The sequence below is a fragment of the Macaca nemestrina genome, chromosome 1 (assembly GCF_043159975.1).
Source record: "Macaca nemestrina isolate mMacNem1 chromosome 1, mMacNem.hap1, whole genome shotgun sequence".
In the NCBI taxonomy this organism is placed as follows: Eukaryota; Metazoa; Chordata; class Mammalia; order Primates; family Cercopithecidae; genus Macaca; species Macaca nemestrina.
In genome coordinates, this window is record NC_092125.1 from 198777459 (window position 1) to 198805058 (window position 27600).

The 27600-nt window shown below is 42.9% G+C and overlaps 3 protein-coding genes across 11 annotated transcripts in view; 1 reads left to right on the forward strand and 2 right to left on the reverse strand.

Moving 5' to 3' along the window:
* Positions 1-1457: 1457 nt before the first annotated feature.
* Positions 1458-2078, reverse strand: LOC139363278 (large ribosomal subunit protein uL11). Its single transcript, XM_071096270.1, has one exon. It carries the CDS (start codon positions 1992-1994, stop codon positions 1497-1499), a length of 498 nt encoding a protein of 165 aa, XP_070952371.1. The 5' UTR covers positions 1995-2078; the 3' UTR covers positions 1458-1496.
* A 5350-nt stretch (positions 2079-7428) lies between these two features.
* Positions 7429-7874, forward strand: LOC112428998 (NADH dehydrogenase [ubiquinone] 1 alpha subcomplex subunit 1). The gene has a single exon (XM_071096280.1). The coding sequence runs from the start codon at positions 7527-7529 to the stop codon at positions 7737-7739; it is 213 nt and encodes a 70-aa protein (XP_070952381.1). The 5' UTR covers positions 7429-7526; the 3' UTR covers positions 7740-7874.
* Positions 7875-17809: 9935 nt separating this feature from the next.
* Positions 17810-27600, reverse strand: part of LOC105494694 (zinc finger MYM-type containing 1) — a 42789-nt gene continuing 32998 nt past the window's right edge. For 8 of the 9 annotated variants that reach the window (XM_071096219.1, XM_071096220.1, XM_071096230.1 and 5 more), the window contains 3 exons: positions 26148-26288; positions 25616-25659; positions 22123-24432 (listed from right to left, as the gene is read on the reverse strand). In XM_071096219.1, the coding sequence (XP_070952320.1) occupies positions 22150-24432; positions 25616-25659; positions 26148-26288 (2468 nt within the window). In that variant the 3' untranslated portion in view covers positions 22123-22149. Of the gene's footprint in view, positions 21320-22122; positions 24433-25615; positions 25660-26147; positions 26289-27600 lie in introns of those variants that run through there. The other variant, XM_071096241.1, reaches the window with a different exon arrangement.

Consider the following 27600-nt stretch of genomic DNA (forward strand, 5'->3'; position numbering starts at 1 on the left):
CCTGGGTAATTTTTGTATATTTTAGTATAGAGGGGTTTTGCCATATTGGACAGGCTGGTCTTGAACTCCTGACCTCAGGTGATCTTCCCACCTCGGCCTCCCAAAGTGCTGGAATTACAGGCATGAGCCACCGTGCGTGGCTGGTGTATTTCTTTTATAGTATTTAAGAATTATGATTAGTCTTAAAAGTACTTAGCTTGATTTCCTTATCCAGGAACCTACTTTTCTCTCAGACTAGCCACTTTGGTCTCCTTTTTCTGTCCAGTAAAATTTTTGTACCCTATGATTTGCTTTTGTCTTCAAAACCCACGATTAATTTGGTAAGAATATCCTGAGTGATGAGGAAACTTTGCCCTTTGAGGGTAGGTAAAGTTATCTGGAATCTTCTCTGATGAATAAAATACATAATTGAGTTGATTGTTACCATGTGGCAAATACTGTGCTAAGCACTTGATATGCATTATCTAAATTATTGTTGCAGTCGGGCACAGTGGCTCATGTCTGCAATCCCAGCACTTTGGGAGGCTGAGGCAGGTGGATCACCTGAGGTCAGGAGTTCGAGACCAGCCTGGCCAACATGGCGAAACCCCCTCTCTACTGAAAATACAAAAATTAGCTAGTGTAATGGTGGGCGCCTGTAGTCCCAGCTACTCGGGGGGGCTGAGGCACGAGAATCGCTTGAACCCGGGAGACAGAGGTTGCAGCGAACCGAGATTGCACCACTACACTCCAACCTGGAGAAAGAGTGAGACTCCATCTCAAAAAAAAAAAAAAAAAAAAAAAAAAAAAAGTTGCTTAGGCTCAAAGTACAAAATGATGGAACTGAGATTTGAATTAGGGTTGAATGACTCCAGAACCTGTGCTTTTAATCACTTTTATAGTCTTGCTTCATCCACTTAAGAGGCTCACTTGAGTGCAGCTTTGATCTCTGTATGGAAATTCTCCCGTACTTATCATCATCCCACATCAAACAAGGGCTATGGGGGCATCTCTTTTCCTGCTTCGGGGGTACTGCTTGCCATTTGGAGGCACAACCTGTAAGTGTGGGGGAATTAATATCCCAGGGGAATTCTCAGTTAGAATTGGTGGATAAATGCCCCAACCTCCCTGCTCTTCAGTAGGACGGTCCAAAGTACTGTCTACATGGTTCCTTAGAGAGTCCCAGTAAGATTGAGCCCCAGTTGTTCTTTGCATGGTGACCACTTTAGTAACACCCTTTATTGGATTTTTTTCCCCTTTCTTATTTCTTTTCCTTTTTTTTTTTTTTTGAGACGGAGTCTCGCTCTGTCGCCCAGGCTGGAGTGCAGTGGCGGGATCTCAGCTCACTGCAAGCTCCGCCTCCCGGGTTTACGCCATTCTCCTGCCTCAGCCTCCCGCGTAGCTGGTACTACGGCCCCGCCACCTCGCCCGGCTAGTTGTTTTTTTTTGTTTTTTTTTTTTTTTTTTTTTTTCACCAGTTGTCAAATGATCCTTTATTGAAATACTTTCCTTTGTGCTTAACTGGCTGGGCATTCCACAGCACCACTGTTGATGTCATCTATGATGTCATGAGGGTGGCGGCCATCAACATTACAGCCCACAGACTGGGCAGTCCCCAGGATCTCTTTAATGGTTCCAGAGAGTTCTCTGGCTAAGGATCGGTGCCGCATCTGTCGAGCAATGTTGATGATCTCATCAAAAGTGATATTCCCACTGTGTTTAATGTTTTTCTGTTTCTTTCTGTCTCTTGGTGGTTCCTTGAGGGCTTTGATGATCAGGGCAGAGGCAGAAGGCACCACCTCAATCTGGGCCTGTCTGTTCTGAATGGTCAGTTTCACTGTAATCCTCAGGCCCTTCCAGTCACCCGTTGCCTTGGCAATGTCATCACCAACCTTCTTCGGAGACAGACCCAGGGGGCCGATCTTGGGGGCCAGCGCAGAAGTGGCACCGACTTCACCTCCGGTGCACCTCAGGTATACGACTTTGATCTCGTTGGGGTCGAACTTCGGCGGCATGGTGGAGGCGGCTGGTGTCGGATGAACCCGGATTCGGGACGACCGAAGAAGGTTGCACCTTCGCCCCCTCCGAGCCGAACGCCGAGAGCTTTTTTTTTGTATTTTTTAGTAGAGACGGGTTTCACCGTGTTAGCCAGGATGGTCTCGATCTCCTGACCTTGTGATCCGCCTGTCTCGGCCTCCCAAAGTGCTGGGATTACAGGCTTGAGCCACCGCGCCCGGCCATCCCTTTCTTATTTCTTTTTTTTTTTTTTTTTTTTTTTTTTTTTTTGAGACGGAGTCTCGCTCTGTCACCCAGGCTGGAGTGCAGTGGCCGGATCTCAGCTCACTGCAAGCTCCGCCTCCCGGGTTCACGCCATTCTCCTGCCTCAGCCTCCCGAGTAGCTGGGACTACAGGCGCCTGCCACCTCGCCCGGCTAAGTTTTTGTATTTTTAGTAGAGACGGGGTTTCACTGTGTTAGCCAGGATGGTCTCGATCTCCTGACCTCGTGATCCGCCCGTCTCGGCCTCCCAAAGTGCTGGGATTACAGGCTTGAGCCACCTCGCCCGGCCCCCTTTCTTATTTCAATCATATTCTCCACTCCTTCACTTCCACTTCCTGGGGTCACCTCCCAAATAAACAACCCCAACCATGTCTTTGTCTCAGGCTCTGCCTTTAGGGAAAAAATACCTAAGAAATCTATGAATTCTGCCTCTAAGAAATGAGACTTAAAAAGTAATTGAACATGGGCCGGGCGCGGTGGCTCAAGCCTGTAATCCCAGCACTTTGGGAGGCCGAGACGGGCGGATCATGAGTTCAGGAGATCGAGCCCATCCTGGCTAACACGGTGAAACCCCGTCTCTACTAAAATACAAAAAAAAAATTAGCCGGGCGAGGTGGCGGGCGCCTGTACTCCCAGCTACTCGGGAGGCTGAGGCAGGAGAATGGCGTGAACCCGGGAGGCGGGGCTTGCAGTGAGCTGAGATCCGGCCACTGCACTCCAGCCTGGGCAACAGAGCTAGACTCCGTCTCAAAAAAAAAAAAAAGTAATTGAACATGAATATAAAAACAAGAAGATGGAACAAGATGTTCTATATATAGATGTTCTTATATTACTTGTCAGTTGTTCCTGAAATGTATATCTGAGCCTCTATAGAATTCCTAGTGTCTGTGAGTCACTAATTCTACCCACATTTATTGAGGGATACGTGATACACAATAAAATGCATATATTTAAACGGTATAATTTGATACTTTTACATTTTTTTATTTTTTTAGAGACAGGGTCTTTCACTTTATCACCCAGGTTGGCGTGCAGTGGTGCAAAGATAGCTCACTGCTGCCTTGACTTCCTAGGTCTGAGAGATCCTCCTGGCTCAGCCTCTCGAGTAGCTGGGAGTATAGGCATGTGCCACTATGCAGGGCTGATTTTTCTTTTTTTTTTTTTTTTTTTTGAGACAAAGTCTCGCTTTGCTGCCCAAGCTGTAGTATAGTGGTGTGATCTTGGTTCACTGCAGCCTCCGCCTCCCGGGTTCAGGCAATTCTCCTGCCTCAGTCTCCTGAGTAGCTGGGACTACAGGCACACACCACCATGCCTGGCGAATTTATTTATTTATTTATTTATTTATTTATTTATTTATTTAATTGGTTTTTGAGATGGAGTCTTGCTCTGTTGCCTGGGCTGGAGGGCAGTGGACCGATCTTAGCTCACTGCAACCTCTGTCTCCTGGTTCATGCAATTTTCCTGCCTCAGCCTCCCAAGTAGCTGGGAGTACAGGCACCTGTCACCACGCCTGGCTAATTTTTGTATTTTAAGTAGAGACAGGGTTTCACCATGTTGACCAGGTTGGTCTCGAGCTCCTGACCTCGAGTGATCTTCCCGACTTGGCCTCCCAAAGTGCTGGGATTATAGGCATGAGCCACCGCACCCGGCTGTGTTTATACTTTTTAGACAAAGGATGATGAACTTGAGAAGCAATGACAGAATAAAGAAAATCTGGCGAGGGGTAGTAAATTTCTAGGGGAGTCACTAGGCAATGTAGGGGAGGGTGTAAAACTAACAGAAGACAAGAGTTACTTAGTTGAGTATGTTTATTTGGGTCTATGGCAGCCTCACAGTGTGTCTCTGATAATGAGGGCTATTTTCTCACCCTGGTATGGGGAGGGTACTCCTCCTGGAGGAATCCTTATGGTTTGCTGCGTGCAGGAAGGGACAGGTCAGCTAGTTCTTCCCGAAACTACAATTTCGCTAACATTTTGTTTTGTTTTTGTTTTGAGACAGTCTCCCTTTGTTGCCCAGGCTGGAGTGTAGTGGTTTAATCTTGGCTCACTGCAACCTCCACCTCCCGAGGTTCAAGCAATTCTTGTGCCTCAGCCACCCAAACAGTTGGGATTATAGGTATGCACCACTATGCCAAGCTAATTTTTGTACTTTTTGTAGAGTCAAGGTTTCACCATGTTGGCCAGGCTGGTCTCGAACCCCTGGCCTTAAAGTGTTGGGATTGCAGACGTGAGCCACCACCTCTGTCCTCACCAATGTTTTTAGCTAGAAATAATCAATATACCAATCCAGCATATTTTGGGATGGCATGTCCTTCACTCCTTCAACATCAAGGTCTTTAAATTTGTACCAGACGTCCAGGTATCTGCAGAGGGCCTCCCTCAAATATTCAGCAGAGTGCTGATCAGTGCATGTGTGAGAGAAACTTCCTGAAACTGAGATAAAACCATTAGAATGGATTGGAGAACAGTGCCTGGCACTCATACAGGACTGAGAATAGTGCCTGTTCTCAGCAGCTAGACTAGAAAAATTCGTAATTCACCAGGCACTGGGAAAATAGGTAGGGCTTGCTTTGTCTAATTAGCCCCAGCTTGAGCACTACTTCAGACCTGCTGGACAAATGACAAAACTAGTAACAAAATGATCAAACTCTTTCCATGTAAGTTAACTGAATCCCAGAACAAAGAACAAGAAGTTGTATAATAGAAAATAGGCCGGGCGCAGTGGCTCAGCCTGTAATCCCAGCACTTTGGGAGGCTGAGGCAGGTGGATCACGAGGTCAGGAGTTTGACACCAGCCTGGCCAACATGGTGAAATCTGGTCTCTACTAAAAATACAAAAATTAGCCAGGCATGGTGGTGCACACCTGTAATCCCAGGTACTCGGGAAGCTGAGGCAGGAGAATCTTTTGAGCCTTGGAGACAGAGGTTGCCGTGACAGAGCAGGACTCCATCTCAAAAAATATATATATATTGTATGACTCCACTTATATGAGATCTCTAGGATAGACGATAGAGACGGAAAGACGAGAGATTATCAGACGTTAGGGTAGGGATGAATGGGAAGTTTCTGTTTGGGGGTAATAAAAAATATGTAAATAGATTGAAGTGATGGTTGGATAACATCGTGAATGTAGTTAATGCCACTGAACTGTATACTTCAAATGGTTAAAGTGGCAAGTTAAAAAAAAAAAACAACACTCAATAAAAGAAGAGCTCCCCCAACACTTTAAGGAGCTTAGAGGGCAGATATACATGCAAATAATTACAATACAGCGTGCTAAGGTTATAATTGTGATGTATACAGAGTGTGATGAGTTTTGGGAGAGAACTCATATGTTTGTGGGTGTCGGGAATTTGGAATAATCATGGTGAGTGCCGGAACCTCTCTCAGCTCAGTGTTAACAGGGTGTGGAAGGAAAATATCTTGGGCCCCCAAAATTACTGAGCTAAAGGGAAAAGTCAAGCTGGGAGCTGCTGAGGGCAAACCTGCCTCCCATTCTATTCAAAATCACCCCTCTGCTCACTGAGATAAATGCATATCTAATTGCCTCTTTTGGAGAGGCTAATCAGAAACTCAAAGGAATGCAACCCTTTGTCTCTTATCTACCTATGACCTGGAAGGCCCCTCCCTACATCGAGTTGTCCTGCTTTTGCTTTCAGTTGTCCCACTTTTGCTTCGAGTTGTCCCGCCTTTCTGGACCAAACCAATGTTCATTTTACATATGTTGATGGCTGTCTCATGTCTCCCTAAAATCTATAAAACCAAGCTGTGCTCTGACCACGTTGGGCACATGTCATCAGGACCTCCTGAGTCTGTGTCATGGGTGTGCATCCTCAACTTTGGCAAAATCAACTTTCAAAATGAACTGAGATCTGTCTCAGATTTTCGGGGTTCATGTTTTGGTAACCATGAAGGGATTCTGAGTGGAGGTGCCCCTGACCTTGACAAACCTCCTGTTGGTGCCTGGTACCAGCTTGATCTATCTTTATGGCTCAAACCAATAGGACAACCTGCTGAGGCCTGGATCACCCACTCCAGAGAATCCCTGATTTCCCAAGATTTGGTTGAGATCTAAAGGATTATTTTGCTGTACAACTTCCTTTTTTTTCTTTTAGTTTTACTTGCTTCCAACAAGGCAGGCAAGTTTTCCAGCTTCCATGATGATGGAATGCAGGTTAACTCCTCTACGGAGTTTGAGCTTGCTTCCAATAGGGAAGGTGAGTTTTTTTTTTTTTTTTCTTCTTGCTTCTAGGATGGTAGGGAGCAGTCTTCAGCCTGAGATCCATCCCTAAGTAAGTAGATGAATTGGAGTTTTGTCTTGTCTAAAGGTAACAACCAGCTGCTCTTAATTTCTCCTTACCATTAGAGCACTCAGTAATCCATGTAAGTTGTGCGGTCGTTTGTTTTGCTTAACTGTTTTTTGTTGTTGTTGTTTGTGTCCATTTTTGTTGCTGTTTTGGTCCTTTTCCCATTGGGTTTGACCAACTTTATCTGTCTTGATCAAATCCGAAGGAAAGTTCCAAATTATGGGGAACAAGGCCCTGAAATGGTTAAATTCCCCCTCCACCCCCACAACACAAAAGTGGTATGGTGGGGGAGAAAAAACAGCCAACAAAAGGAAAAAAAAAAAAAAAAAAAAAAAAGGAAAGATTTTTTTATTTTGACTACTAAGGGGTTTATTTACATAACAAGGACACCTTTTTGCTAGCCAGGCCAAACTGAAAGAGCAATGACTATACTTCCAAAATAGCAATTTGTCCTAGCTGAAATATGGTAATGAGGTTAAAATTTTTTTTTTAAAGGAACTCAATAGTTAAAAGTCAGCTTAATTAAAAGCTAGCATCCAAGATGTCTGTGTGATGGCTGGGTGCAGTGGTTCACGCCTGTAATCCCAGCACTTTGGGAGGCTAAGGCAGGCAGACCACCTGGGTCAGGAGTTTGAGACCAACCTGGCCAATATGATGAAACCCCATCTCTACCAAAAACACAAAAATTAGCTGGGTGTGCTGGCGGACACCTGTAATCCCAGCTACTCAGGAGGCTGAGGCAGGAGAATTGTTTGAACCTGGGAGGCGGAGGTTTCAGTAAGCTGAGATTGCGCCACTGCACTCCAGCCTGTCAACAGAGGGAGACTCCATCTTTAAAAAAAAAAAAAAAAAAAAAAAACCCCGCTCGCGGGCGGCCGCGGGGCTTACTGGGAAGGGAGCCGAAGCCCGGTCACCTTTCAAGGACCCAGAAGTAGGGTTTTGGCCTAGATAACGGGGCAGAGATGTGGTTCGAGATTCTCCCCGGACTCGCCGCCATGGGCGTGTGCTTGTTTATTCCAGGACTGGCTACTGCGTACATCCAGAGGTTCACTAACGGGGGCAAGGAAAAAAGGATTGCTCATTTTGGGTATCACTGGAATCTGATGGAAAGAGATAGGCGCATCTCTGGAGTTAATCGTCACTATGTGTCAAAGGGTTTGGAGAACATTGATTAAGGAAGCATTTTCCTGATTGATGAAAAAAATAACTCAGTTATGGCCATCTACCCCTGCTAGAAGGTCATACAGTGTATTATGTAACATGCAATGTGTTATGTAGTGCTTAATAAAAATAAAATGAAAAAAAAAAAAGTTAAGTGTACTTTATTTTTTTTTTATTTTTTTATTTTTTTTGAGACGGAGTCTTGCTCTGTAGCCCGGGCTGGAGTGCAGTGGCCGGATCTCAGCTCACTGCAAGCTCCGCCTCCCGGGTTTACGCCATTCTCCTGCCTCAGCCTCCGGAGTAGCTGGGACTACAGGCGCCCGCCACCTCGCCCGGCTAGTTTTTTGTATTTTTAGTAGAGACGGGGTTTCACGGTGTTAGCCAGCATGGTCTCGATCTCCTGACCTCGTGATCCGCCCGTCTCGGCCTCCCAAAGTGCTGGGATTACAGGCTTGAGCCACCGCGCCCGGCCGCCGAGTGTACTTTAAAAGCATCGCGTGGTCTAATCTCATAACAAGTCTCCCTTTTTAGAGACCCAGGATTCACTGCTAGCACTGCCCAGAGCTCAGAGATCCAGTTAAAAGATATCCCTATCTAAATAAAATTGACCTCCTTATACAATCCTATGATAGATTTCTAGAATTTTATGTTTGATTTGATATCCATCTTTAATTTCCCTCTAGCACCACCAGACTTTTTCTTTCTGTACCTTATGATGTACATTTTGCTATTTGATTTTCACCTGAGTTGTTTCCTTGAATATGCAAATTTAAGGCTATTTAGCTGACAGCTGCTTAGGGTTGTGAAACAGGTTATTAAGAATCTGAAAGTTTAAGATGGCAAAAAGAAAGGTTTTTATAAATCAAGATGTACTTCTATTGGCATACCTAATACAGCTGTGTATTCATGTATTGTGTACACAATGTTTCACTCCTGAAAATATATAAAATAGTTCTATTAATTGGCTTAAAGAAAAACAAAAGTGTATAAATCAAATACTTTATCTGAACATGGAAAGACTAGTCAAATGGTTTTTCAAGTTTACGTGACGTAAGTAAAATCTTTAATAAATGAGGTAGCTTTAAAATTATTGGTAAAGTAATATCAGAAATGTCTTAAGATTGCCAGCATACTTTTTTTTTTTTTTTTTTTTTTTTTGAGACAGAGTCTCGCTCTGTTGGCCAGGCTGGAGTGCAGTGGCATAATCTCGGCTCACTGAAACCTCCATCTCCCGGGCTCAAGCAATTCTCCTGGCTCAGCCTCCTGAGTAGTTGGGATTACAGGTGTGCGCCACCACACCTGACTAATTTTTGTGTTTTTAGTAGAGACAGGGTTTCACCATGTTGGCCAGGCTGGTCTCAAACTCCTAACCTCAGGTAATCTACCTGCCTCGGCCTCCCAAAGTGCTGGGGTAACAGGCGTAAGCCACTGCGCCCAGCCCAGCATATATTTTTGTTCACATTTATTAATCAAGCAATTTTATACTCATCCCTGCCAAATACTATAAGATGTCAAAATTTGGCATAGGGTTACAAAAGTATAAACATAGCCCATAACAGAATGATCTTTGCTTGTGTATTTTTAAATAAATAACACATTGATATTGGTTTAATGAAAATAGCTACATCTTGAATTTACTAAGATGACCATAACTTCTAATGCTTGGCTTTAGGCAGTCTAGTCCATAGGTAGTAAGGAGGTTTGCTCTGGGAAAGGACTGTTCGTCTTTTCTTCAAAGCTAAACTATAAACTAAATTCCTCCCAAAGTTAGTTTGCCTGACACCCAGGAATGAACACGGACAGGTTGGAGGTTAGAGGCAAGATGGAGTCAGTTAGGGCAGATCTTTTTCACTGTCTCAGTTATAATTTTGCAATGGCAGTTTCATAACTTTAAATGATGACAATTGCAATTTTCACAAATAATATAGGTAAATGATTAAAATAAAATAAGGTAAATGTAATGGGATAAATACTTGTAGACAAACTTGTCATAATTTAGAATCTAAAGTTATATTAAATAATACATAATTTGGCCAGGCATGGTGATTCACACCTGTAATCCCAGCACTTTGGGAGTCCAAGGTGGGAGGATCAACAGAGGTCAGGAGTTCAAGACCAGCCTAGCCAACATGATGAAACCCCATCTCTAAAAAAAATTAGCTGGGCGTGGTGGTGGGTACTTGTAATCCCAGCAACTTGGGAGACTGAGGCAGGAGAATCGCTTGAAACCGGAAGGCGGAGGTTGCAGTGAGCTGAGCTTGTACCACTGTACTCTAGCCTGGGCAATAAGAGCAAAACTCCGTCTCAAAAAAAGAAACCAAAAAACAAAAACAAAACAAAAAAAACCAACCAAACAAAAAACGTTGCTGATTCTTTTTTTTTCAGAGTCAGTAAAATTTTTCTTTTAAGCTATTTACAGCTTTTAACAACTGAGTAAAGTATACTCCTATGAACAAAATTTGGAGCATATTTGTTTCTCTCTACCTGATTTCTACAGAATTTGGAAAGTGTGAGTATTCTTAAATTATGACAATACAATTATTTGCATAAGTGCAATAAGAATCTGTTTTCATTTGTAACAGGACACAATTGGAGAAACTGGATATTTTACCAAGGCTTTGACTGGAATGGTGTGCTTTCCTTTAAGGAACTGAACATGACTTATGGAGCCAATAAAAGCCCCTTGGAAAAAACTGGCCTCATACTTTTGTCTACACAGTCCCTGTACAGGGTTCCTGACCTGTGGTAAGTAAAGAATGTCACTTTCTGACAGGCCCAGGAGCCCCAGGTTTATCTTGGAACCTCAGAGGAGATGAATTCACCCAACTCATAGGTATTTGATGATACAAATCCATGGCTGGGCTCACCTTTAAAAAAGTCTTATCTGAGATTCCTTCTATTGAACAAAGTTCCATCAAAGCCACTTTAAAAGCCTATGGAAAAAAATAATTATTATTCTTGCTGCAGTGTATACAAATAATCAGGCCAAGTATAACAAAGCACATCAGTCCTGAAACTGGAGAGAGAATAATTGTGTTTCAGAAACTTTACTACACCTGTTGTTAGATTCTAGTCTTGCCTAATGTTTACCAATTTTTATTTTTTTCTACAGTTTGGACTGAATTCTAATTTTCTTGGCTACGAGCCTGCAAAATAATATTTTCAATTTTTTTCTCCTTCTTCTTCTCCATTTTCCCTAATTTGGAGTCACTGAAAATTAAGCTGTGCTTTCTTTTCTTTTCTTTTCTTTTTTTGAGACAGAGTTTCGCTGTTGTTGCCCAGGCTGCAGTGCAATGGCACGATCTCGGCTCACCACAACCTCTGCCTCCCAGGTTCAAGTGATTCTCCTGCCTTAGCCTCCCGAGTAACTGGAATTACAGGCATGCACCACCATGCCCAGCTAATTTTGTATTTTTGGTAGAGATGCAGTTTCTCCATGTTGGTCAGGCTGGTCTCAAACTCCCAACCTTAGGTGATCCGCCCGCCTCAGCCTCCCAAAGTGCTGGGATTACAGACGTTAGCCACTGCGCCTGGCCTAAGCTGTGCTTTCTTAAAGCCCTGAGAACTGAAGCTAGACAACTTAAATTTCAGAAGAAAATAACAGCAACCTATTTACATAGATAACCCACTTTCATACCTGCCTACTAATGTACTGACTTCAGAGTATTGTGGCCTATATTGATTTTCCAGGATAGTTCTTTGTTTGTTGTTTTTCTCCCTTCCTCCTCTATTTTCTCTTTACAGGACATGAGACTTCGCAACCTTTTAAAAATAAGCTTTCTGGCCAAGTGCAGTGGCTCATGCCTGTATCCCAGCACTTTGGGAGGTCTAGCAGGGTGGATCGCTTGAGGTCAGGATTTCAAGACCAACCTGGGCAACATGGCAAAATCCTGTCTCTACTAAAAATACAGAAATTAGCCAGGTATTGTGACATGAGCCTACAGTCCCAGCTACTTGGGAGGCTGAGGCATGAGAATTGCTTGAGCCCGGGAAGTAGAAGTTGCAATAAGCCAAGATTACACCACTGTACTCCAGCCTGGGTGACAAAGCAAGACTCTGTCTCCAAAAACAGTCTGGGGGGAAATGGAATTGTCATTTTATCTCTGAAAGGATATTATATTAAACAAAGAAAAGGGGATACAGAGCTGCTTTACAGCCTCCTTGGAGGACAGAACAATAAGGAATATCATAGGCAACAGGAAGAGCTGAGATTTAAACAAAGAAAGAACTTTCCCAGGCCCTGGAACTAGTGGACAGGGAGATTTGAAGCATCTACTTCCCCAGGGCATTTCACTTCTTTTACATACTGTGAATGGAAGCAACATTTTTTTTTTTTTTAAAGCAGCCAGATGGATCACCTGAGGTCAGGAGTTCAAAACCAGCCTGGCCAACATGGTAAAACCCCCATCGCTATTAAAAATACAAAAATTAGCCAGGTGTGGTGGCAGGTGCCTGTAATCCCAGCTACTTGGGAGGCTGAGGCAGGATAATCGCTTGAACCTGGGAGGTGGAGGTTGCAGTGAGCCGATATTGTGCTACTGCACTCCAGCCTGAGCGACAAGAGCAAAACTCTGTCTCAAAAAAAAAAAAAAAAGAAAAAAAGAAAAAAGAAATAGGAAAGCAGCCAGAGAAAAAAAACACAGCATGTAGAGAATAAAGATAAGAATGACAGCCAAGTTCTTGAAGAAAACAATGCAAGCAGAGGTAGTTAACTCCTTTAAAGTACTGAAAGAAATAAAAAAAAAAAATCCAAAAACTATTAACCTCTAATTCTATACCCAGCAAAAATATCTTTCAAAACAAAATGCAGGCCAGTTGCAGTGGCTCATGCCTGTAATCCTAGCACTTTGGGAGGCTGAGGTGGGCAGATAACCTGAGGTCAGGAGTTCAAGACCAGCCTGGCCAATATGGCAAATCTCTGTCTCTGCTAAAAATACAAAAAGTAGCTGAGCATGGTAGCTCGTGATTGTAATCCTAGTTACCCAGGAGGCTGAGGCAGGAGAATCGCTTGAACCTGGGAAGCGGAGGTTGCAGTGAGCTGAGATCACACCACTGCACTGCAGCCTGGTGACAGAGTGAGACTCCGTCTCAAAAAACAAACAAAAAGACATACCTGTTCTAAACACTACACACTTAATAATAAAGATTCAAAATAGGCCGGGCACGGTGGCTCAAGCCTGTAATCCCAGCACTTTGGGAGGCCGAGACGGGCGGATCACGAGGTCAGGAGATCGAGACCATCCTGGCTGACATGGTGAAACCCCGTCTCTACTAAAAATACAAAAAACTAGCCGGGCGAGGTGGCGGGCGCCTGTAGTCCCAGCTATTTGGGAGGCTGAGGCAGGAGAATGGCGTAAACTTGGGAGGCAGAGCTTGTAGTGAGCTGAGATCCGGCCACTGCACTCCAGCCTGGGTGACAGAGCGAGACTCTGTCTCAAAAAAAAAAAAAAAAAAAAAAAAGATTCAAAATACACAAATCCAAAACTGCTAGAACTGCAGGAAAAATAGAGAAGTTCATAATTAAGGTTGGAGATTTGGTGTGCCTTCATAATCAATATTATGCAATTATTGAGAAAATCAGCAAGGAATAAGAAAATTGAGCAACACTATCAGCCAACCTTATCTGATATTTATTTATTTATAACTTTTTTTTTGGCTGGGTGTGGTGGCTCACGCCTGTAATCCCAGCACTTTGGGAAACCGAGCTGGGTGGATCACCTGAGGTCAGGAGTTCAAGACCAGCCTGGCCAACATGGTGAAATCCCATCTCTACTAAAAATACAAAAATTAGCTGGGCCTAATTTTTTTTTCTAGAGACTGAGTCTTCCACTGTCACTCAGGCTGGAGCGCAGTGATACGATTATAGTTCACTGTAACCTCAAACTCCTGGGCTCAAATGATCCTCCCAGCTCAGACTGCCAAGTAGCTAGGACTATAAGTGCATGCCACCATGTCCAGTTAAGCTTGTTTTTGTTTGTTTGTTTGCTTTTGGTAGAGAGGGTCTCACTATATTGCTCAGGTTGGACTCGAACTCCTAGCCTCAAGTGATTTTTCCAGCCTTAGCCTCCAAAATCATGCGGATTATAGGCATGAGCCACCATGCTGGCCTAATTGATATTTATAGACTACTCTACCTAACAACAACAGAACACATGTTATTTTTAAGGGCAGATGAAAAATTTACTAAGATAGACCACAGTCTGGACTGTAAAATAAGTCTGGTGATAAACATAAATTTTAAAAGATTCAAATCATCCAGTGAATGTTCTCTGACTACAATGGAATTACATTAGAAATTAATAACAAGATACCTGGAAAATACCCCCAAATTTGGAGATTACATAATATACATTTAAATAACTCATAAAGGAGAAATCAAAAGGAAAATTAGAATTTTTTATTCTTTTGAGATGGAGAAATAGCCAATTTTTTTTAAAAAATTATTTTTTATGGTTAAATATTACTTTTATGTTTTAATTAATTTTTTTTATTGAGATGGAGTCTTGTTCTGTCACCCAGGCTGGAGTGCAGTGGCGTGATCTTGGCTCACTGCCAACCTCTGCTGCTGGGTTCAAGTGATTCTCGTGCCTCAGCCTTCGGAGTATCTGGGATTACAGATGCACGCCACCAGACCCGGCTAATATTTTTTATTTTTAGTAGAGACGGGGGTTTCGCCATGCTGGCCAGGCTGGTCTCAAACTCCCGACCTTGGGTGATCTGCCCGCCTTGGCCTCCCAAAGTGCTGGGATTACAGGCGTGAGCCACCGTGCCCGGCTACTTTTATTTTTCCACCTATTTTGGTTTAGGACAGATGCCTCTGACTTGAACAGACCATCAGAGATGTGCAACATGAATTTTAGAAAACCAGTCAGAGAGTGCTGAGCTCACTTAGGAAACAACACAAGTTTCTGCTTTCCCACCACCCATGCTTTTGGGCCTGTGCTCGCAGAGAAGTCCTCTGTTATCAGGCTGGCTTCATAAGTCAGTCCCAGCATCTTTGAAGGCATATTGATGCTGAAATGGAAAGGGTTTCAGTGCAATCTCTTCCAGTTTCATAGATGAAGCTCTAGGACAGAAGTAAACTTTCCTATTTACAGAAGGTCTTTGAATAATGTTTTTTCAACATCATTTGGTTATAACATTGATGAGAAAAAAATCTGACTCCTGGCTGGGGCCACTGTCTGTTTGCATGTTCTCCCATGTTGGCGTGGGTTTTCTCCGGGTACTCCCACATCACAAAGCTGTGCATGTTTGGTTAGTTGGCATGTGTAAATAGTCCCAGTCTGAGTGTGAGAGTGTGTATGAGTAAGCCCTGTGATGGGATGGCGTCCTGTCCAGGGTAGGTTCCCACTTTGCAGTCTAAGCTGCCAGGATAGGCTCTGGCCACTCATGACCCGACCCTGCACTGCTTATTCATTTCTGTGATGTTTATTCAGACTTTGTTCAAACTCATGTCTCCAGATCCTATCTTCTCACGTTGTTTTTGCTTGCTGAGTAGTTTTTCATTAATTTTGGGGATTTCTTGGAATGAGTTTTTCTGATTAGATTCCATTGTTCGAAATTTTTCCTTGAGGGCATCCAGATCCTCCTTGAGAGCAACCTGCATCCACACCAAGCCAACATAGGCCACAACACAGGCAGCGAGGATGACAGAACCACAGAGCAGATAACAGATCTTGCAGCATCCTAAATAGCCTCCCTTGGCAAAGCGAGAGCCATTTCCAACCACAACGAATTCCTCTTCCTCCTGGGAGCTGGACTCAGAGTCTGAGTCAGGAGGCTCAGGGCGATGACTGCTTGGACCTTTCTTGGGCTTCTTTCTCTGGCTGTCCCCAGTCAAACCAATCAATGCATTGAGCTCTTTGGGCATTTTCATTTTCTTGTGTGGGGTAAGTGGAGCCCCTACTCCTGAGCTGCCAGGTGCGCATCGGATGCCCCATTCTCTTCCTGCCTTGGCAGCTGCCTTCCAGGGTTGGGGATCCTGGGCCAGAGGCCCCTGGTCACTCCCACCTAGGGGTGGGACTGACCGGATCCGCCAGGGACTGGAGATTGAAGCCCAGAGGAAGCTGGATGGGGGAAGACACATAGAAATGGCCAAGGAGCTGATGACCCCAAAGGATAAGGCCTTGGGCGCAGAGCGTTAGTAAAGAGGGTGGAAAGGGACCTTTATCTCCCAAAGCCGGGAAAAAAGCCAAGTCAAAAATGAAGGGTTCTCAACCCTGATAAGTAGGCAATACTTCTAAGGGTGCTGCTCCAAGAGCTGGGGAAGGGCACACAAAATAGATGTTTTGGACCTCCGGGGCAGAGTTTTCAATGGAGAGGGAAGAGAAACTTATTCTTGAGTGGGAAGAGTGGGGAGGTGTAGAGCAAGAAGGTGGGAACGCGTCAGTCCCTTCCTAGCAGGAGAGGTGGCGGCAGGAGGGAGCTCCCAGCGGCTACAACCCCAACACTGCTTGGCCGCGGAGAAAATGCCCAGGCCAGGAAGCCGGACGGGGTGTGTGATGATCACCGTTCTCTGCCTCTGGCCTGAAAGTGAAGGGGGCCCGAGGCCGAGGAAGATCTCGAGCCGGGCTCTAAGGGCTCGCTCTGAGAGAAGCCAGTCCCGCGCCTGCTAGACCTTCGCCCCGCGGTCTGGGCCTGGGGGGCGCCGCGCCGCGGGCGACGGCTGCTCAGCCCACCAATAACGCTTCCGCCTGGAGTTTGAGGTCTCCGGCAGGGGCAACTCTCGGCCACTCATACGCGCAGGCCCCACGCTAGCCGCAACTCTGGCCCCTGCTCAGTCTCCGGCCGCCGCTACTCCCTACACGTTGTTGTTGTTGGCGGTGGCGGCTGCTAGCTTCAGACCGGGGCCATCGCCCCCGCCCCCTATTTTTTAAATATTTATTTATTGAGACAGTGTCTTACTCTGTCATCCAGGCTGCAGTGCAGTGGTACAGTCACAGCTTACTACAGCCTCGACCTCCTGGGCTCAGGCAGTCCTCCCACTTTTGTCTCCCAAGTAGCTGGGACTGCAGGTGTGAGCCACCATGTCCAGCTACTTTTTTTATTTTTTGCAGAGACGGGGTCTCACTATGTTGCCCAGGCTCTTTTAGCTTGTTTCGAAACATCATGTTAATTTTCACCTGTTTGGTAGGGATTTACTTTGCTGTTTTCTATGCAATTTTGTATTATATTTCATAATCCTTTTTTGTTGCTTACTTTCATGTGAAATGCATTTTCCTGTACTTATTGGGAGAGACGGGCCAGAATAGCTTTTCTAGCCTCAAGGCTCATGAAGTTCCATTATTTTCACAAAGTGACTAAAATAGCCTAATACTTTGAGATGTTTCCTCTGCTTCTCTCTCACTTCTGTCTGTACCTTTTCTTTCCTTTACCTCTTACTGTCACTGTCCTGCTCAATTTGGAGTCTACAACCTCAGAGGAGTTTTGTTTTGGAATGAAGCTCAAATTTGTTAGTTTCAAGACTTCATGAGAACCTAGACCACTACAACATCTTCAGAACTTAGCACTGTCGGCCGGGCGCGGTGGCTCAAGTCTGTAATCCCAGCCCTTTGGGAGGCCGAGACGGGCGGATCACGAGGTCAGGAGATCGAGACCATCCTGGCTAACATGGTGAAACCCCGTCTCTACTAAAAAAAATACAAAAAACACAAAAAACTAGCCGGGCGAGGTGGCGGGCGCCTGTAGTCCCAGCTACTCGGGAGGCTGAGGCAGGAGAATGGCGTAAACCCGGGAGGCGGAGCTTGCAGTGAGCTGAGATCCGGCCACTGCACTCCAGCCTGGGCGACAGAGCAAGACTCCGTCTCAAAAAAAAAAAAAAAAAAAAAAAAAAAAAGAACTTAGCACTGTCCCCAAACTCACGGGCAAATTGGAGTCAATAGAAACTTTCCGTGTTTCAGCTGTTGCTAGATTTTTTTTTTTTTTTTTTGAGATGGAAGTCTCGTTCGTTCTGTTGCCCAGGCTGGAGTGCAGTGGCAGGATCTCGGCTCACTGCAACCTCCACCTCCTGGGTTCGAGAGATTCTCCTGCCTCAGCCTCCTGAGTAACTCGGATTACACGCGCCTGCCACCACCACCTCTGGCTCATTTTTGTATTAGTAGAGATGGGGTTTCACCATGTTGGCCTGGCTGGTCTCGAACTCCTGACCTCAGGTGATCCACCTGCCTCTGCCTCCCAAAGAGCTGGGATTACAGGCATGAGCTACCACACCTGGTTCCAATTTTTTAAATTTTTTTTTTGGCCTACCATGCTTTCCAGTGAAAACATGTTGACTTGGGGGCTCTCCTATTCTTAAGGCCATCAGATGTCCCACTGCCTTTCCTCCATGGCTTTCTACACAGATGTCCCAAGCAGATCTTATAGCTGCTTTTGAGTTTGTCACTATCTGATCATATTTTGGAATTGTGGATACCTTGTCACAAAGATTAGCAGTAGATGCCGTGCATAGATTTCTGCTTTAAGTCTCCTAGTTGCTGTTTTTATGAAGGGATTTGGGGAGATTAACAAATGACACAACTATTTCTGACATCTACTTTTTTTTAAATTTTTTTCTGCGCCAGAGTCTCGCTCTGTCACCTAGGCTGGAGTGCAATGGTGCAATCGTGGCTCACTGCAACCTCTGCCTGTCAGGTTCAAGCAGTTCGCCTGTCTCAGCCTACCAAGTAGCTGGGAATACAGGTGTGCACCACCACGCCTGGCTCATTTTTTTGTATTTTTAGTAGAGATGGGGTCTCACCATATTGGTCAGACTGGTCTTGAACTCATGGCTTCAGGTGATCCACCCGCCTTGGCCTCCCAAAATATTGGGATGACAGGTGTGAGCCACCATGCCCAGCCATCTATTTTTTAATGGACTTCTGGTAATCTTTTATTTAGGAATATTTATAAGTGATAATGGTTGTCTAAGAGGTAGTACAGCATGGTGATTGATAGGATGGGCTTTGGAGTCAGGCTACCTGGGTACAAATCCTAGTTTCCCCCGTATTAGTTGTGTAATCTATAATGTCTGTTTTTTTTTAAGTTTCCTCTGTAAAATAATAGGTTGTTGTGAGAACTAAATGAAATAATATATGTAAAACACTGAGGGAAGTACTAGGTTACTTAATAGGCTAATAGGCATTCAACAAAGATAGCTGTTATACTTAAGTTCATTTTTTTACATTATTGGCTTTATAATAGACTACAAAGAGTAGAAAACACTTGAAAATGAAAATAAGAACACCAACCTCTTGATTTTATGACAAGGTAGAAACTACAACTAAAAACAGCTGGAAAATGATGAAAAACACACATGGTTGACCAAGGTGACTTTAGAGGAAAGTTCATAGTCTAAAGCACTTCCATTAAAAGACTGAAAATATATGCAATAAGCATTCAATACTAGAGTTAACTGTCTTCTATTTTCTTTTCTTTTTTTTTTGAGACAGAGTTTCACTCATTGCCCAGGCTGGAGTGCAATGGCGCGATCTTGGCTCACTGCAACCTCTGCCTCCTGGGTTCAACTGATTCTCCTGCCTCAGTCTCCTGAGTAGCTGGAATTACAGGCACCCACCACCATGCCCGGCTCATTTTTTTTTGTATTTTTAATAGAGATGGGGTTTCACTATGTTGGCCAGGCTGGTCTTGAACTCTTGACTTCGTGATCCGCCTGCCTTGGCCTCCCAGTGTTGGGATTACAGGCATGAGCCACCATGCCCAGCCTATTTTATTTATTTTTACCTTTTTTTGAGAATTTCGCTTTTGTCGCCCAGGCTGGAGTGCAATGGCACGATCTCGGCTCACCACAACCACAGTCTCCGGGGTTTAAGCTGTTCTCCTGCCTCAGCCTCCGGAGTAGCTGGGATTACAGGCATGTGCCATCACGCCTGGCTAATTTTGTATTTTTAGTAGAGACGGGGGTTTCTCCATGTTGGTCAGGCTGGGCTCGAACTCCCAACCTCAAGTGATCCGCCTGCCTCGGCCTCCCAAAGTGCTGTGATTACAGGTGTGAGCCACTGCGCCAGGCCTGTTTTCTCTTTCTTAAGGTGGAAATCAGTTAATTAGGGCTGGGCATGGTGGCTTATGCCTGTAATCCCAGCACTTTGGGAGGCTAAGGTGGGTGGATCACTTGAGGTCAGGAGTTCGAGACCAGCCTGGCCAACATGGTGAAACCCCATCTCTACTAAAAATACAAAAAAATGAGCCAAGTGTGGTGATGGGCACCTGTAATCCCATTTACTTGGAGGCTGAGGCAGGAGAATCGTTTGAACCCGGGAGGTGGAGGTTGCAGTGAGCTGATATTGCGCCACCTTACACACTCCAGCCTGGGCAACAGAGGGAGACTCCATCTTTAAAAAAAAAGAAAAGAAAAGAAAGAAAGTAAAACAGGTATATAGAAGATACTAAGAGAATTTTTTCTACAACTCTAGGCAAATGCATTTGAAAGAAAGCCTCAATGAAATGGATGTTCTCCTAGAAAAAGTATAAGTTTTCAAAATTGATGAGAGGGTAAAGGAGAAACAGCTGGAGAAAAGTGCCAGAGAAATAGTCTTTAAAAAAAAATTCCAGGCCTAGATATATACACCATTTGATTCTTTCAAATCTTTGAATAAAACATTTTCTTTGTTATTCAAACTTTTCTGGCCAGGCATGGTGTCTCATGCCATAATTCCAGCACTTTGCGAGGCCCAGGCGGGCGGATCACCTGAGGTCAGGAGTTCAAGACCAGTCTGGCCAACATGATGAAACCCCATCTCTACTAAAAATACAAAAATTAGTTGGGCATAGTGGTATGCGCCTGTCATCCCAGCTACTTGGGAAGCTGAGGCAGGAGAATCGCTTGAACCTGGGAGGCAGTGGTTGCAGTGAGCCGAGATCACACCACTGCACTCCAGCCTGGGCAACAAGAGCAAAACTGTCTCAAAAAAAACCCTCTTCTCTAGTATAAATAGTCTTTTCTTTTGAGGTTACTTAAATATAGTTATATTTTCATAACGTGGCTTAGTAATTTATTGTGTCATACAGCTGAGATGTATAAACCAAAAACACAGCAATGACTTTAACATTTAAACAGGACAGTTTACAAAAAAGGAAATACAAATGGCTCAAACAAATAGATACCTAATTTTATTCTTGTTTTTTTTATTTATTTTTATTTTTATTTTTATTGTTTTTGAGACAGAGTCTCGCTTTGTCGCCCAGGCTGGAGTGCAGCGGCGCCATCTCGGCTCACTGCAAGCTCCGCCTCCCGGGTTCACGCCATTCTCCTGCCTCAGCCTCCGAGTAGCTGGGACTACAGGCGCGCACCACCACGCCCGGCTAATTTTTTGTATTTTTAGTAGAGACAGGGTTTCACCGTGTTAGCCAGGATGGTCTCGATCTCCTGACCTCGTGATCCGCCCGCCTCAGCCTCCCAAAGTGCTAGGATTGCAGGCGTGAGCCACTGCGCCCGGCTCTTGTTTGTTTTAAAGAGATAAGGTCTCACTCTGTTGCCTAGGCTCTGGAGCATAGTAGTGCAATCATGGTTCACTGCAGCCTCAAATTTCTGGGCTTAAGCAATCTTCCTGCTTCAGCCTCCCAAGTAGCTGGGACTTCAGGTATGCACCACCACACTTTGCTAATTAAAAAAAAAAAAAAAATTGTAGTTTTGGGGTCTTACTATGTTGCCAAACTGATCTTGAACTCATGGTCTCAAGTGATCTTCCTTCCTGCGTAGGCCCTCAAAGAGCTGAGATTATAGGTGTGAACCACCATGCCCAGTCCCCAACCTTATTCTTAATATACAAAATTCTACTGAGATTAAAATGCCATTTTTAAAGTAAGAGATTGGGAAAGATCAAAACATTTGATAACACTTATAAAAATTTAATAGGCACTCTCATGCATTGTGGGTGGGACTGTAAATTGGCACAATACTTATAGATGGCAACTTGCCAATATCTATCAAAAGTAAAAATGCACATATCTTAACCTAATAATTCTAACTTTAGATTTCCAGCTTACAGTAACTCACTCGAGTGCAATATGACCTATATAAAAGGTTAAAAAATGAATCATTATTTATACTAGCAAAAGGTTAGGAAAAAACATGTCTGTCAGCAGGGACTGCTCAGATATATTATGGTACATTCATACAATAACATCTGCAGTTATAGACCAAGAATCAAGAAACTCTTCATGTAACGACATGGGACAATCTCAAAAATATGTTACACAGAGAAGACAAGCTAAAAACAGTATACACTGTACAATACCACTTAGGAAAAATATCTCTAGAGGGATATTTAAGGAAAAGATAACACTTTCTGGGATGAGAAAATGAGTTCTAAAGGAGGGAAGAAAACTTCACTGTATATCATTCTGTGTCTTTTGAATTTTGAACAATTTTGAAATAAAAACATTCCAACAGATATACAAGTCTTTTAGGTAAGTTCAAATGAACAAGTATTATATTTCTTTCATCTGACTGATAAACTTTTCCACAATTTCATTGAGTCTTTCAGGCTCCATTAGTTTATTTACCAACTCCTGCTCAACAGCCATTAGGGCTGGGCCAGTAAGCTTCTCTTGTCCCAAGGTATTACATAAATATGTCTTAAGACGAGGCAGGGTAGAAAATGAATTCTCAGTACTTGCTGAAGTAATTGGCCAAGACAAAGCAATATACAATAGCTTTGAGAGACAAGGAATATTACTGTGAAGACCATGCTGAATAAACAAACAGCCGAGACTGACGAAGTTTATGCAATTATCATCTATGACAAAGTTGAGCTTTGCATAATGTCGATAAAATCTAAGTTCTGGGATAATGTCCTCATCCAGTTTATAAAATTCCTGAACATGTTTTGCTGTTGATTCATTTAATGGCTCATTCCATTTAAATAACAGTTCTGAAATTTGCTTTATTTTGCAATAATCAAACTCTGAAAAACATAACTTTAAATTTTGTAATATAGTATCTAATCCTTGGTAATAGATATTAATTTTATATTGTTCTTCTGTTGAAGTAGGAAAAAACGTATTATCTGAATTGCCAAGATCTACTGATTTCTGAATTTTTCTTCTTTTCTGAAGAGAAGGTTTTTCAACTTTAAAACCTTTACAGGTTATTTTTTGACATATTTCCTCTGCTCCATCCCAGATTGTTTTAAAGTATACATCATTTCTTTCAGATGATAAACATTCCAAAATTGCTTCTATTTTTGAAGACAAAGAAAAAATGTCTATGGTTTTATTTTGAAGCTCTTTGGAAAGAATTCCTGTAACACTCAGCACTCGATACAGGAATTTCAAACAAAAGACAAATTCAAATTTGGAAACCAATGTCAGCAAATGACTCAATTCATCAGCAAAACTTGTATTTGAAGAATGGCTTGCTATAACTTCCAATGTTTCAATAATCTCTGGAAGAGTGTCAATCACAGATAGTAATGTACGATCATGGACTGTCCAACATGATTGTGATATATGTTTCTTGCATGTTTTGTTTTGACTTAGCCTACAAATGTTTCGAAAATTTGCCAACATTTCTCCAGACATACAAATAGTGTTGAACAAAGAACTGAGAGTTTTTAGAGCACTTCGGAGTTCTTTTACTTCTTTACAAAACCTAATTATTGATAAATCCAAAAAGTGTGCATAACAATGTATGTATAAAGCTCTTGGTTCTTCTTTCTTGAATTCTGCTGCTACTTTATTAAATTTTATTCTCAAATTAGTGGTGCTATCATAGGCCTGGCCATGTATTTTATCCATATCTACTCCAATTTGCTGCAGATAAGTTTTGATGGTGCTATGTAAGTGGGTCCCAGTCATCTCCTCAGTATCAACAAAACCCAAGAATCTTTCCTTAATTAAGATAGCCTTTGATGATTTTTGTGGGTATCTTACACAAATTGAAAGCTGTCCTTTCATGGCACTGTTGGTTGTCTCATCACATATTATTGAAAATGCTGAGGAGTCATTGATCTCATTCACAATATCCTGCAACATTTCAGTCTTTATTATTTCAATAATATCACTTTGAATTTGTGTACTGTTATAGAAGTCAACTTGTGAATTCATAAGTCGAAATGTTTCTTCTCCTTTATCTTTTGCTCTCATTTCTAACAATTCTAAAAAATTGCCTTTATTCGCAGATGAAACTGACTGGTCGTTTCCTCTTAAGGGTAAACACTGCTTTCCAAGAAATAAAATATTTTCAATTATAAGCTTTAGGTACTTTTTATTTCCCTCAATCTGTTTCGAATGAATAGATAAATCATCAGTGACAGCTCCATCACAAAATTGGTATTCTCTCCAAAATTCCAGTGACTTCAAATGCATTTCACTTTTTTCATGCTTTCTGAATTTTTCCAGAGTTTTTTTCCAATTAGAGGTTCCATGCGTTGCAAATGACTCTCTTCCACAGCTAAAATATTTTTGGCAGAACAACTGGCATGAATAACAGAATGCCACATCTTTTTTACTGTTTTCCAAACACTGAAAATCTGCACAACAAGATTTTTTAATACTTCTTGATTTACCTTTAACTTTTTGTACTTTGGATGTACATTTTGGGTGACATAGTTCATCACTTATTTTCATAGATTTCATATTGTCTTTTTGTACTTCTATACTGGAACCAATTGCATGCTGACTGAATACTGATGAAGATGGTGAAAGGCTTGGCTGTTCCATACTACTACTAGCAATAGCACTGCTGGGTTCACTAGGTGAACTCTTAGAAAGCTTTGGGAGAAAATGGGAAAAGAACATTTAAGAGTTTTCAAATATTAATTAAAATATCAAATATATCTACTCTAATAACATAGTAAAATAAATGGCTGAGTTACAGTATGAGCTCCACTAGGGGGAAACATTAACAATTACGTATAACTTATTTATTTGCAATCTAGATTCAGCATTAAATGTTTGAAGGACCTTTTGGTATGTAATTGTCATAAAAATAATTTTTATTGCTCAGATGACTCAAATTGCATAGTATTTTTTTAAACGAAGAACCCAGAGGAAGCCGGGCGTGGTGGCTCACGCCTGTAATCCCAGCACTTTGGGAGGCCGAGGCGGGCGGATCACAAGGTCAGGAGATCGAGACCACGGTGAAACCCCGTCTCTACTAAAAATTACAAAAAATTAGCCAGGCCCGGTTGTGGGCGCCTGTAGTCCCAGCTACTCGGGAGGCTGAGGCAGGAGAATGGCGTGAACCCGGAAGGCGGAGCTTGCAGTGAGCCGAGATCGCGCCACTGCACTCCAGCCTGGGCTGGGCGACAGCGCGAGACTCCGTCTCAAAAAAAAAAAAAAAAAAAAAAAAGAACCCAGAGGAAAAAAATCCTTCTGTTTAAAACAATCTACACACATATAATACATATATTTAAAAACATATAAGAAATATATAAAATATAGAAATATATATTAAATATATATATAAAAAACATCTGGGCCGGGCGCGGTGGCTCAAGCCTGTAATCCCAGCACTTTGGGAGGCCGAGACGGGCGGATCACGAGGTCAGGAGATCGAGACCATCCTGGCTAACACGGTGAAACCCCGTCTCTACTAAAAAATACAAAAAAATAGCCGGGCGAGGTGGCGGGTGCCTGTAGTCCCAGCTACTCGGGAGGCTGAGGCAGGAGAATGGCGTAAACCCGGGAGGCGGAGCTTGCAGTGAGCTGAGATCCGGCCACTGCACTCCAGTCTCGGCGACAGAGCAAGACTCCGTCTCAAAAAAAAACAAAAAACAAAAAAAAAACATCTGGGCCAGGTGTTTTTTCATGAGCTGAGATCATGGCACTGAACTCCAGCCTGGGTGGCAGAGCGAGACTCTGTAAACAAACAAACAAACAAACAAACAAACAAAAAATTCTGCTTATTAAAAACAGACAGTGGTAAAAAAAAAAAGGTTAAAATAAAACCTACCTCCACAATGACATCTGCTGTTGCTGTTACTGAAGAAACTGTATCTGTTAAAATAGAGCATAAATTCAAGATCTTACATACTATAACCTATAAAATAGCATCATAAACTATAATTGCTTATTTCATACAAGAAACAAAAAGGAAATTTAGCATATAGACAGATTTATCAAGTGTGACAAAACAATATTTATGTCAAATATCTTTTTTTTTTTTTTTTTTTTGAGACGGAGTCTTGCTCTGTCACCCAGGCTGGAGTGCAGTGGCACGATCTCGGCTCACTGCAAGCTCCGCTTCCCGGGTTTATGCCATTCTCCGGCCTCAGCCTCCCGAGTAGCTGGGACTACAGGCGCCCGCCACCTCGCCCGGCTAGTTTTTTGTGTTTTTAGTAGAGACGGGGTTTCACCGTGTTAGCCAGGATGGTCTCGATCTCCTGACCTTGTGATCCGCCCGCCTCGGCCTCCCAAAGTGCTGGGATTACAGGCTTGAGCCACCGTGCCCGGCCTATGTCAAATATTTTAACGTCAACTTTTACCTTGCAAGACATCAGTGTTCATGATGGGCAAGGCAACATCGGTGTCTGCCAATGACACTATATTGCTTATAACTGGAGTCGTATCTTTCTTTGGAGAGAGAAGCTCTGTTGAAGTATTGTGCACCACGGAAACAACATTTACTGACAAAAACAAAAAGATTTCTTATAAACTAAGCGAAAACAATCATCAGAAAGTACTGTTATAGTAATACTGTTTCAAGAAATAATGCAAGCATCTAATAGCTTAAGGAATTGGTAGTTACTGAAGTAATTTTTATTAGGGCTTAGGAATAGCCAGGTTCTTTAGTATCATATTTATAATTACAACACTACACTGAAAATTTACACTTCTCCAATATTTTATGTCTTTTACCTTTGTGCACAATTTCCCAGTCCTTTTAAACAATTTAAAAAGTTTAAATTATGAGAAAATTTTTCTGTGAAATTACTCATGAAGAAAAGAGATTCTGATAGAATCTCCTAATGGGCATCAATTTCAAACTCTTTCAGGATTCATAAACCTTAACATCAATAGAGTGCTAGGTTGGTGTCCCAGCTATTATTGCAGAAATTTCTGTAACAAGCCAGTTTGTATGACTTACAAATCCCAGAGGCAGCAGTCACTCTATGGTCTATGTAAATAGCACCACTGGTCCTATCCTGGGGCTTTTTGATGGAATACTTAGTTGGCTCAGATTATTTGTGTTTTTTTTTTTTTTTTTTTTTTTGAGACGGAGTCTCGCTCTGTCACCCGAGCTGGAGTGCAGTGGCCGGATCTCAGCTCACTGCAAGCTCCGCCTCCCGGGTTTACGCCATTCTCCTGCCTCAGCCTCCCAAGTAGCTGGGACTACAGGCGCCCGCCACCTCGCCCGGCTAGTTTTTTGTATTTTTTAGTAGAGACGGGGTTTCACCGTGTTAGCCAGGATGGTCTCGATCTCCTGACCTCGTGATCCGCCCGTCTCGGCCTCCCAAAGTGCTGGGATTACAGGCTTGAGCCACCGCGCCCGGCCTATTTGTGCTTTTTAATTATTAAGTCCTAAAGCATTTACAATCACCTCTATTTCATGTGAAAAATGTAATGAAAACTCTTTTTACAAAGCAGGGCTAAGTAAAACATTCTATATTCTAATAAAAGCAGTCTTGTAAATGGATTAAACTCTATATTGAGTGCCTCCTATGTACCATGTTTTGCAGTAGTTGCTCAATATATATTGATGTAAACATACATATGTTCATTTACTAAAGAATCTAAATAAAGACATGTATCTTTTAATTTTTATTATTATTATTTTTGAGATGCAATCTTGATCTGTTGCCCAGACTAGAGTGCAATGGTGCGATCTTGGCTCACTGCAACCTCCACCACCTGGGTTCAAGTGATTCTCCTGTCTCAGCCTCCTGAGTAGCCAGGACTACAGGGACCCACCACCACGCCAAGCTAATATTTTTGTAT

What these genes read in the sequence shown, in the direction of transcription:
- LOC139363278 (XM_071096270.1), bottom strand. Translation starts at nt 1,994, where the DNA reads ATGCCGCCGAAGTTCGACCCCAACGAGATCAAAGTCGTATACCTGAGG.
- LOC112428998 (XM_071096280.1), top strand. Translation starts at nt 7,527, where the DNA reads ATGTGGTTCGAGATTCTCCCCGGACTCGCCGCCATGGGCGTGTGCTTG.